Source organism: Bactrocera neohumeralis, unplaced genomic scaffold (genome assembly GCF_024586455.1).
Source record: "Bactrocera neohumeralis isolate Rockhampton unplaced genomic scaffold, APGP_CSIRO_Bneo_wtdbg2-racon-allhic-juicebox.fasta_v2 cluster10, whole genome shotgun sequence".
NCBI lineage: Eukaryota > Metazoa > Arthropoda > Insecta > Diptera > Tephritidae > Bactrocera > Bactrocera neohumeralis.
The window spans coordinates 6,281,726-6,294,806 of NW_026089623.1; the positions used below are offsets into that span (position 1 = coordinate 6,281,726).

The 13,081-nt window shown below is 37.9% G+C and overlaps 1 protein-coding gene across 2 annotated transcripts in view; it reads right to left on the bottom strand.

Annotated features, from left to right (window-relative positions):
* Positions 1 to 10,547, bottom strand: part of LOC126764874 (protein gustavus) — a 52,564-nt gene extending 42,017 nt beyond the window's left edge. For both annotated transcript variants that reach the window (XM_050482515.1, XM_050482514.1), the window contains exon 1: positions 10,211 to 10,547. In XM_050482515.1, the coding sequence (XP_050338472.1) occupies positions 10,211 to 10,230 (20 nt within the window). In that variant the 5' untranslated portion in view covers positions 10,231 to 10,547. The remainder of the gene's footprint in view (positions 1 to 10,210) is intronic.
* Between the last annotated feature and the right edge of the window lie 2,534 nt (positions 10,548 to 13,081).

Sequence of the window (13,081 nt, forward strand, 5' to 3'; positions counted from 1 at the left end):
CAAAACTATGTTATATGAACTGGTGACAACTGTAACTCAAAAACCGCTTAGAAGATTTTAATGATATTTATACAGCTTTTAGAATACATAATAAACTCGGGCCTGATCGAAACATTTTTTTTTTTTTCAAAAATTTCGATTTTTTAGACCAATTAACTGTTGATTTTTTCCCAAAAACTTAGACAAACATTTCCTAAGGCCGCCATTTTGTTAATTTTTGAAAAACAAAAAAAATCTTCGATCAGGCCCGAGTTTATCTATTTATAAAACTATTTTTTTTGTCCGATTGATTTTAGATGAATCTCCAAGGACTTATGGTTGTCACCGCAAGTTTCTTTTTTTGGAACTGGGTCAACACAAACAACTATAACTTTGGAAATTAAATTTTTTTTTGAAATTTTCGTGACTTCAAGTCAACACATTCTATAATATAAATAACACGATTTAATAGCAAAAAAAATACTGAAAATTCTCATTTTTTGATGCCTCTGACTACCCCTAACCCCTTAAGTTCATCGATGCACAGTTGCTGAATTATAGCTCAGAAACGTTCACAGTTTACCGAGATTAATTTTTCAAGTTACTGTAAGCAACACAAATAGCTGTCATATGTCAAAACATTTTGAGTATGTATACATATTATCAAATATGTCAAAATTCACGATAAAGTTGAATTGCCAGATTGCAACACTATGGTTGCCAAATCTCGATATATAAAAGACAACCTACGTATTGATAGCTGAATATACAGTGTGCGGCAAAACTAGAGCGCGGAATACGTTGACGGTATTTAAATGAATAAAATCATAAAATGAGAATTAAATGATTTATTTTTAATAGTATGACTTTAATTGCTTTTAATAAATTAATGTGATAAATATGTTCTGTGTTTCTAACTGTACACATTATTTTATTGGGTATGTGTAGTTATAATTAATTTTTAGAAAAAAATTAGATCATATTCAGTTGCAGTTCGTTATTAAATGAGGTTGTTGCATATTATAGTGAAAAGTATGTCAATGGGTCGTAATAAGTATTCTGCTCATTTTAGAGAACATTTTTTTAATGATGATAAGAACTAAGCATTGGTAATAACTACTGGAAAAACAATTGAGTTCATACTATTTTTTCAAATAGCAATTACCCGTCTGAAGAACAACAAAGCAGCGAGGGCCGGTGGATTGCCTGCCGAGCTATTCAAACACGGCAGCGAAGAACTGATAAGAAGCATACATCAACTTCTTTGTAAAATATGGTTGGACGAAAGCATGCCTAACGATTGGAATTTATGATTCATTCTCATAAATGATCCGCCCCAATTTCCCAGCCGAAGCAGCCGTTTTAGCTAATAAGTGCGACACCTTACGCCATGCCGATCCCGGGGATCCCCGAATAAGGGATCTCAATGTGGAGATTCGGCGTATGGTAAACCAATATAAGCGGACGAAATGGATAGAGCACCTGAAGTCCTGTAACCTCTCCACCGGTGTGAGTAAGCTTTGGGCTACTGTTAAAGCTTTGTCAAACCCGAAGAGACATGACGACCGAGTTGAAGTTCAATTCAATGGTCATGCCTCTTCGGACCCGAAGAAGTGCGCGAGCTATTTTAGCCGGCAGTTCACATTGCACCCTTCGGTAGACAAAGCTAAACGATGTGTTAACCGACGGCTGCGCAAAATGCCAAACGATGGCGCGCCACTTACTTTCACCGATGAAGAGGTTCAGGGTGTCATCAAAAAGGCAAAATCTTCCAAATCCATTGGTCCTGATGGAATCAACATGCTAATGCTAAAGCATCTAGGCTCGACGGGAGTAGGATATCTCACCAAGGTCCTCAATCTGCCGCTGACCACTCTTCAAATACCCGATGTGTGGAAAGTCGGAAGAGTGGTCCCACTACTGAAACCTGGGAAACCCGCCAACAAAGGGGAACTTATCGACCGATAACTCTCCTCTCCCCAGTAGTGAAGACACTTGAGGCCTTGCTACTCCCGAAAAAAGTGCATAGCACCACCACAGCACTTAGCGTCATAAACGCTCAGATAGTTCGCGGCCTCAGCCTGCGAAAGAACGATCCTCGTAGCGTCGGACCTGTCAAAAGCTTTTGACACAGTCAATCACACAACACTACTGCAGGACATTGAAACAACTACGCTTCCTCCAGGGCTAAAGAGGTGGACCATGAACTATTGGAGCGGTCGCCAGTCATCCGTACTATTTCGAGGTGAAACACCTAAACTGAGAAGAATTAAACAAAGGGTTCCGCAGGGTGATGTCCTCTCCCCGCTACTGTTTAATTTCTATATCTCGAAACTCACACAACCACTAGAGGGAGTTTCCATAACCTCGTACGCTGATGACTGCACGATATTGGCGTCGGACAATGGAATCGATGGCATGTGTTCGAAGGTAAACAGCTACCTCTCCGACCTTTCTCGTTTCCTCACTGCACGAAATCTCACACTTTCCCCCACCAAATCCACAGCGACCATATTCACAAACTGGACGAAGGAGTATAGACTTGGGCTTAATATTGCAGTCGACGGCGTCAAAATCCCGACTGTCAATAATCCTAAGATTTTAGGTGTAACATTCGATAGTCTATGCTCCTTCTTTCCTCATACGACCGCGATTATCGAAAAGGTACAGAGCCGCAACAAAATCCTCAAGTCGCTAGCCGGCAGCACATGGGGAAAAGACAAAGAAACGTTTTTGGCAACATACAAGGCAATCGACCGGCCGGTCCACAATTACGCAGCACCCATATGGTCGCCTGGATGCAGTGGCACGCAGACGAGGAAACTTCAGACCTGTCAAAACACTGCACTCCGGACCACTACGGGATGTCTTTTGATGTCTCCCGTTAAACACCTCCACAGTGAGACGCGTATGCTCCCAGTTAAGGAGCATAATGAACTCCTCTCCAGGCAGTTCCTGCTGGGATGCTTTCGCAGAAATCACCCCCTGCAGCCATCTGCTTGGAGCGGAACCGCCTCCTAGGAGCATCAAAAGGTCATTCCTGGACTACGTCGACGACGTCGTACAGTACGCCGCCCGGACTTCGGACGCAACTAACTTTCGGCAGGTACTGACCGCTATCACAGCGGAGCCATCAACACCTTCACCGACTCCCTTCCCGTGAATGGCGTTCTTGGAGTCAAACCACCACCCATAGCAGACGAAGAGCTCCAGCTGTCGCGAGAAACGCGTGTGACCCTTGCGCAACTTCGTTCTGGATACTGTAGCAGGTTAAACTCCTACTTATCCAGAATAGACCCTGACATACCGAATGTATGTCCTGCATGCAACGAGTCTCCACATGACACTGACTACCTCTTTGCATGCCCTACGAACCCTACTCATCTAACATCCTCCTCCCTTTGGTCCGACCCCGTTGAAACAGCACGTTTCCTGGGCCTACCGTTGGATGACATCGACGACAACACAAATGACATTTACCATCCCAACGGGGATTGAATTTCTGTTAAAACAACAACATTGGAATTTATGTGTGCTTTGCCCAATCCACAAAAAGGGAGGCTCTCTGCGCCAACTTCCGTGGGATAAGGCTCCTCAACATCGCGTATAAGGTTATATCGAGCATATTGTGTGAAAGATTAAAGCCCACCGTCAACAAACTGATTGGACCTTTTAAGTGTGGCTTTAGACCTGGCAAATAAACAACCGACCAGATATTCACCATGCGCCAAATTTTGGAAAAGACCCGTGAAAAGAGAATCGACACACACTACCTCTTCGTCGATTTCAAAGCTGCTTTCGACAGCACGAAAAGGAGCTGCCTTTATGCCGCGATGTCTGAATTTGGTATCCCCGCTAAACTAATACGGCTGTGTAAACTGACTTTGAGCAAAGCCAAAAGTTCCGTCAGGATCGGGAAGGACCTCCGAGCCGTTCGATACCAAACGAGGTTTCAGTCAGACAGACATCTATCGTGCGACTTCTTTAATCTGCTGCTAGAAAAAATTATTCGAGCTGCAGAACTTAATCGAGCAGGTACAATTTTTTATAATAGTGTACAGCTGCTGGCGTATGCCGATGATATTGATATCATTGGCCTTAACAACCGCGCCGTTAGTTCTGCTTTCTCCAAACTTGACAAGGAAGCAAAGCAAATGGCTCTGGCAGTGAACGAGGGCAAGACGAAATATGTATCTCCTGACTTAGCTCTCACGTCACTGTTGACAGTCATAACTTTGAAGTCGTAGATAATTTCGTCTATCTTGGAACTAGTATACGTAACACCAACAATGTCAACCTAGAAATCCAACGCAAGACAACTTAATTGAGAAGTAAAGTCCTCTCTCGACGAACAAAAACAAAACTCTATAAGTCACTCATAATTCCTGTGCTGCTATGTGGTGCAGAGACTTGGACGATGACAACAACTGATGAGTCGGCGTTACGAGTTTTCGAGAGAAAAGTTCTGCGAAAGATTTATGGTCCTTTGCGCATTGGCCACGGTGAATAGTTCAGCGAATTAAGACAGGGCCTACGCTGGCTAGGTCATGTTGTCCGAATAGACGAAAACACTCCAGCTCTGAAAGTATTCGACGCAGTACCCGCCAGGGAAGGAGATGAAGAGGAAGACCTCCACTCCATTGGAAGAACCAGGTGGAGAAGGGCTTGGTTTCGCTTGGAATATGCAATTGGCGCCACGTAGCGAAAAGAAGAAACGACTGGCACGCTGTTATTAACTCGGCAATAATCGCGTAAGCGGAAAGATTGTTTCCCGATAATAAACGATTTCGCACATCAGGCTTTAGTTACAGTGCATAGAAGTAGAAGGCCTCGGAAAACCATACTGCCGAACGAAAGTATAAGACAGTCATCCGAGCAATAAAAATTAACATCAACATACAATAACTATTTCAGAAGAATTACGATTGAAAAGTAAGGAATACGCAGCGAATACGCAACGTAAAAGTTTGTCAATCATAAAACCAATTTGTACTTAGTGCAAGAGAAACCCTGTTAAATAGAATTATTAATTAATAAAAGTAAATGAAGTTTTTAAGCGAAAAACAAGTAAGGAAGTGCTAAGTTCGGGTGCAACCGAACATTTTGTACTCTTGCAACTTGCACGAATCAAAGCCAGTCATATAAAGTCAGCCGGATGTTCGAAAATCCTAATACTAGTTATATAGAGGCTAGGCCAAGTTTTCGCTCAAATTGATCTATTTTAGGCACAAAGATACACTGTTATGATATGTTTCTCTTATTTTCATCGGGATATTTCACATATTGGCGGATATATGGGGAAGAAAGTCACCCGGAAGTTCGAAAATCTTTATATTAGGGAGATTCTCTTGCTCTTGCAAAAATCCTATACTGAAATATGCAAGGCCAAGAGAGCACCCATTGCAGACTCTAGTGATATATGAACGGCTGTTTTGGTCAATTTATTAAGAATGACTATTGTGCATGACTATTGTGAATTGGTGCACATTCTGTATTCATTCTTAACAAAAACAAATCTTTATAATTTAAATAGAAATTATAAAATCTATTTAAAACTTACTTTCAACAATTTAACGGTGTATTATGTCTTTATGTAAAATGACAGCTAAAACAGAGTTGCAATTATATTTTTACGAAATTTTTAGGGACCGGGGCTAAATATTCGGTACCTACAGCCTTGAATTAAAAAAATTTTTGGTCAAAAGGTGGCACACACCAGAGATATTATTCGTGAAAAGTTTTATCCCGTTATATCAATTTTATATTGATTTGTGTACTGTAAACTGAACGAATCAAGTGGAATTTAAAATTTTCAAATGAAATTTTTCGATTTAATCCATTTTCTTAGTGTGACATAAGAATATGAAAATAACGTTACGTACTAAATTTGTCAAAATCGGTTGGTCGTGTCCCGGGATATATGATTTCACCAAAAAGAGGGCGGTCCCACGCCCATCGCCATCACTTTCACACTGGTTCACATTAACCTCTTTAATGCCATCTCGGAGGAAATAATGTCTCTGATATATTGAGTTATTGATTTATTGCGCTTTTATTAGTTTTTAACAATACCGTTATATGGGGAGTGAACGGTGTTATCTCCGATTTCATCCATTTTCACACTATAGGTAGTTCTTTTTGATTTGCGCTTAGCAAATTTGGTTGTTGGTGCTTTAGTAGTTTAGGAGATGTGTAGAGGGCGTGGCCACGCCCCCTCTTTAAAATTTTTTTTACCCACAAGTGCCCCTTACTACTGCGATCCCCAGTACTGTATTACAGCTTTATATATTAATTTAGTGCTTAGATTTGTGGGCGTAGCATTGGCCGAATATACCAAGTTTTATCAAGATATCTCAATTTTTCCTCAAGTTACAGCTTGCACGGATGGACGGAAAGACAGTACAACCGTTAGGTGTGCAATAATATATACTCTGTAGCAACTGGTTGCAAGCGTAAATATAAAACTATTAAATTCAGTTAGGGGTTACAAAAGGGTGGATAAATATTAAAACAAGCATAAGTTTTGACTAATACTAAAATTACGAAAAAGTTGATACCAAAGCTGATGTTTTGTGCATATTGAAACAACTTTGTGATCACTCAAATTGAAATTTCTTAATACCAATAAATCAAATTTTTTGAGAATATACTACTTATAAATAATGTTATTTTTTTTAAATAAGGAAGAATGTAGTATATAGTAACTTATTGTACAATATGTTTGTGTGTGTTTTAAAGAGATAAGGCAAGAATAATACTTTGTTTTAATATCAATCAATTAAAACCTCGTTTTTCCTTTTATTGAATAGATATGGGAAGGGGTAAGCACTTCGATTTGAACACTTGAGAACTTATTAAATATTTAGTGAAACAGTGAAAAAATATAGTTATGAGTTAAGAAAATCCATTTATTTCGCCGAAATAAATAAAATGTGATTTGAATATTGATATTGGCCCATAATATATCCGCCAAGTACTTATAAAGGAAAAAGTGCTTATGTTGTCAAAAAGAACATACAACAAAGGCTTACGGGCTTACACTTTCAAAAAAAAAAAATTTTTTTATGTGCTTTTTCGATAGTTTATATTTCCATAAATACCCTGTGAAATCGGGAATGTCGCACCTTGAATAGTTTTTGAATGGCAGCGTTCTAAAGAGCTACCGCTCGGAGGTGCAAACATATATAAGTGAAACTTAAAACGCGTTTTTCTCGAAACAATTTTTCAAAATTGCTGGCGTCATAACTCAACGAGAAATTAACCGGTCGACTTAAAATTAAAACTGAGTATTTTTTAATACATTTACTATACAATGACCTACGATCTTTTTGAACGACCATTTCTTCCCTAAAAAAAAAAACGAATTTTTCAAAATTACGCCATTATCTTAATTTTTGATATTTTTCAAAGATCATAGGTCATTGTATAGGAAATATCTTTAAGTTTAATAAACTTTTTGAGTTTTTTGGTTTCAGCTACTTAATCGGCCGGAATCATGTCAGCAGTTGGGGCTCTTTTTTTGCACCTCCGAAGACTACACATAGCTCCGTTATTTCAATATTTTTGTAAAAAAAAAAAACTTAAAATATAGCTAAAAATATATTTTATTACGTTCAAAGAAGTTCGAAATATTCAATCGCATACTTTCTCTTAAAAAAATTCACGAAAATCGCCTAATTTTTCATACGTCACACTGGTATAGCCCTTAAGGAATCGTTTCAGTTTCAGTGTGACCCCAGATTGTGTGATCACAGATTTTCGCTTTTTTTTAATGTTGGATTCAACTAATCAGTCCGATTTTTTTATAAGTAAATACATTCATAACGAATACAACTTAATTTTTTTGTTTATTTATAGAGTGTATAATAGTTCAATAAATTGTTGAAATGACACGTAAAAAAAAAGGTCCTTTATGATGTCCACGATTGCGGACGGTAATTTTGGTCTAAAACAAAAATTTCAAAAAGATTATTAATCTGTAGGAAAGTCGCTATCGCGCTATGGATTTTTTTGGCAAAATGACGGAAGTTTGAACAAAAAGGATTGAATTTTGCCGCTTTTTCGACAGTTTTTTGTAGAAAAAACTAGGAAGATTTTAAACAAAAAATAAAAGCTTCCATAGCGCGATAGCGATTGACATTAAAAATATTCTATCCAAATTGGAACTAGATATATATCTTCAAAAGTCTTCCTTTGAAAGTGGAAACCGTTTCGAAAAACTCCATTCTGAGAAAAACGCGTTTAAAGATTGGTGTTGCATGCTCTCCTCTGTTCCTTTTCTACAAGAAACGATGTAGCGACTGTAATAATATGAACTTCGATTTCAAAATTTGAGGGAATGTTTATTGTAGTTGTATCCGATAATACAACAAAAATTTCTCGGAAATTTCACACTGAGACGATCCCTTAACATGAACATAAAGAAAATCTTCTTTGGCCTAAAGAGCAATAGCGTAACATTATCTAGTCTGACGAAACCAAAGTCAACTTATTAAATCTGATAGAGTTATACATTGTGTAAGAAGAATGCATGACCCTAAGTATACGATAAAGACCGTTAAACATATGGTTGTAGGAACGTTTTCATAGTGGGCACCGCAGTCCACGGATCTAAACCCCATTGGAAATTAGTGAAAAACAGTGAAAGCGTCGGTACAGGGGTCAGTATGGTAATATTTTCTCAAAATTTTTTTTTGCATTTTCTGTTTCCTTATACCCTTGGAATTAATGTAGAAACCCACTTTACCATTGGAAGGTTTTGAAAAAGGCCCAAAAAACAGGCCAGATGACCCTCCTGAACCCTTAGGAGGGAAGTGCTCAAGTAATAATGAAGAGTTTTTTTTTCTGCCGAAATCTTATGGATTCTTTGACGAAGTCGTGTCGATCTGTTTTAAACAACACTGGATTTTCAACAAAATATTTAATTATGGCACGATTACGATTCTTTTGGCGCCGCGATCTGAGGGTATGGGCGGATAGAGGAGGTCCTCAGGATTATATATATAAAATTTTTGATTAGTTTTCTAAATACAAATAATATATTAGTTTTTCGCATAGAATTCTCTTCTACATGGTACATTTCGGCGCATTTCAAAAAATAACCTTGGTCGGTAGGGGTGCTTCAGTGCTTTCGCATAGATTTGATTTCAACAAAATTAATTCTACAAATATGTAGAACAGAATTAGTGAAGTGGTAGTCGATATCAAAGTTAAAAATATATGTGTAAAATTCATTATAAATAAAAGGAATTTTGGGCTGCGATTTAGAATAGCATCCCCGGATTTCGGGAATAAAATGGGTATCACTGGAAAGGTGACGTTCTCCAGATCACGAAAATGTATAATATAGTTGCCGCTGACTTATAGTTTTAAAGATATTTGCATGTAAAGTTGAAAAATTGACAACTTTTACATTGATAATTTGTGTATTGTGAGTAACTTTTTCACTTATATTGTGCACTTTTCACTTACTAACACTTCACTATAACGTTTCGGTATATTCATTTTTTTAATATTTGTTGTAAATAAAGCTTTATTTTAATTATTTTATTTTAGTTACAATTCTCTGCATTTGCACAATAAGAAAAGGGTTGCCATGGTTATTTTTTTTGAAGCACGGCGCGGAAGAAAAACTAACCAGTCGAGAAATTGCAAAATTAAATTTGCAAAATTTTCAATTTTAAATGCAAATATCTCGAAAACTATAAGTTGGCGGCGGCAATAATTATATACATATATTCTTAATCTGGAGCATCAGCACTATCTAACCATACCACTTTTAACACTGAAATAGTGGGATGGTATACTAAAGTTTACCCAAAATAATTTACGTCTTAGAATCGCTGATATAAAAATTCCGTTCATAATGAAAGTGAACGTCAAAGTAAAACTTAAGGGTTATTATTTTATAACGGGGTTTTGCGGAATAGAAATCAGGCTAATAACTTTACTTTTGTAACGTTTCCTAATGCCACATAAATTTCGTACATAATTGAACAAACATATCTCAATTTGTTTTCAATACAGTTCTCCATGACTAATCAAATACTTTTTATAGAATAAAACACGTCCTTAACAGATAAGCGTATTTACTCACAAAATCCCATCTTCAAAAATATTATATATCTTTACTTATATATGTATGTATATACATTCCAAATATATATTCATATCTACTCATCTGCTTACATTTGTCGTTTCATTATATTAATAAATAATTATTTTGTGTTACCTTTTCTTTCCGAGTTCCATCTATTGTTTTCCAACCTTTAAAATATAAATCCCTTCTAATCCTTAGCACTTCAGCATAAACAGTCCGAAACATTCAGTTTCGTTGACTATAAAAATGCGCGTTGCACAAAGCACATATATGTTCAACCAAACGACCATAATAGCCAAAATAGCATTAGACTAAAAAATAATAAATAAACATTATTCTTTATTTTCTAGATATTTTAACTCCACACTGGCTTATTATTAACTAAAAATTTTAAAAGAATACGACTCAAATAAATTTCCAAACAATTAAAATCTCTGAAGAACCCTGCTCAGAAGCAATCCCGAATTCAGCTACACATTCCACTTTTCCTAAATATTCTCACCGAAGTTTAAGTCCACATTGTATTTACAGCGCATTTGGACAGGCAATAAAACGAACATAAACAGATGCCAACTGTACCGTCATTGGAAATGACAGAGTAGTTCATCAACCCGATTTTTACTGGATAGGGTAGCGTTTGTCGTTTCGCAATTGGTATTACTTGCACGGCCAATTGAAATTCTACCAAATATATGTGGGAACGAATAAAAACTTAAAAACAATTGAAAGTAAAGAAAATTCGGAATTTTAATATATATAATGAAACGTATTGTAATGCTATATAAAGTAGTATTAATCTAAATAAAAATTATTAAAAACATATATTAATTGAGAGCTAACAGGACTCCCTGCAAGACGTGTATTTGTTAACAAATGTGCAAGCGACTTGTTATTGTTCACTTTTGCATACGTTAAAATACTCGTTACTTTTGTTCAGATTCATTTGATGTTCAATGATTTTCTCGCTCTAATCAATGGCAAATATGGCACGCTGTCTTGTTCTAAGTTACCTTAAATGTGTACCGTGTTTGTATTGTTTTGGTTAACTGAATGACATTTATTGATTATCATATCTCTTTACCGTCTGATCATAGTAGCAAATACTTTAGTTAGCGAATAGGTTACCAAATTGCTACCTTTAGCATGTACACATGTTAGCGTTTTTGCTACCTATTTGTTAGCAGTGACAAGCATATCTGTTGCTTTAATTTCCGCGATCTGTTATTTTATTTGTTACCCATTTGTTCTTATTCTGCTTTACTTGCGTAGAAACTGCTAACTCGTTATTACCGTGTCAACAACAGGGCGCCAGTCGTTTCCTCTTTTTGTAATATAACGGCAAGTTGTGATTCCGACTTTTCAACGGAGTTGAGGTCATCTTCTGCTTCTCCCGGCGGGACTGCTTCGAAAACTTCAGAGTTGAGTGTTTTCACATAGCCTTTTAATTCGCTAAATTACTTCAATGTCATCGAATATCTCATACAGCTTATCGTTCCACTATAAATCTTCCGCAAAATCCTTAACTCGAAAACTCGTAACGTGGACTTATCAGATGGTGTCATCCACCATGCCTCTGCACCATAACGCAGGACGGGGATGATGAGTGACTTATAGAGTTTGGTTTTGGAAATGTCCTACGTTAGCTGTCGAGGCTGACGTTGTTTTTGGCGTTAACGCTCGTTCCTAAATAGACGAAATTATATACAACATCAAAGTTATGTCTGTTGAGAGCCGTGACGTGAGAGCTAAGTCGCGAGTGCGAAGACTGTTTGTTTGATGACAGGAAATATTTCGTCTTGCCCTCGTTCACTGCCAGACCCATTTGCTTTTCTTCTTTGAGAATCATAAATATCATCGATATGCGCCAGCAGCTATACACTCTTATAAAAGATTGTACCTGCTCGATTAAGTTCTGCAGTTCGATTGAAGAAGTCGCACGATAGGGAGTCGCCTTGTCTGAAACCTCGTTTGGTATCGAACGGCTCGGAGAGGTCTTTCCCGATCCTGACGGAGCTTTTGGTTTTGCTCCAGGTCAGTTTACACAGCCGTATTAGTTTAGCGGGGATACCAAATTCAGCCATCGCGGCATAAAGGCAGCTCCTATTCGTGCTGTCGAAAGCAGCTTTGAAATCGACGAAGAGGTAAGGTGTGTCGATTTTCCTTTCACAGGTCCTTTCCAAAATTTGGCACATGGTGAATATCTGGTCGGTTGTTGATTTTCCTGGTCTAACGCCACGCTGATAAAGTCCAACCAGTTTGTTGACGGTGGGCTTTAATCTTTCACACAATACGCTCTATAGAACCTTATATGCGATGTTGAGGAGGCTAATCCCACGGTAGTTGGCGCAGATTGTGGGATCTCCTTTTTTATGGATTGGGCATAGCACACTTAAATTCCAATCATTGGGAATGCTTTCGTCCGACCATATTTTACAAAGAGGCTGATGCATGCTCCTTATCAGTTCTTCGCCGCCGTGTTTGAATAGCTCGGCCGCCAATCCTTCGGCCCCCGCCGCTTTGTCGTTCTTCAGATGGATTATTGCTATTCGGACTTCTTCATGGTCAGGCAATGGAAGTTCTGCTTAACATACATCAAATGGGAAATCGGGTTCGCCAACTCCTCATGTTATGCCTTCACTGCTGTTCAGCAGGCTGGAGAAATGTTCCCTACATGATTTTAGTATGCTCTTGGCATTGGTTGCTAGACCACCTTTGGGAGTTCTACAAGAGTTTGCTCCGGTCTTGAAACCTTCTTCGCTTCCGGTATCTATCTCATACCTCACGTGTTGTGGTCGATGGTAGCTTTGCGAGGTAGGCATCTTTTGCATTTGCCGAAAACCAATAGTTTCGTTTTCAGCTGTATGTAAGGATCTTGAAATGTCGTCCCACAGTTTTTTTATACCGAGTTACTGAGTAGTACTCTCAGGGAGCAGTTATGGATTTCGAGTAGAAACCCCTTCGGCTGGTTGTTGTAATTGCAGCTTCTCGACGTCGAACCTTCCT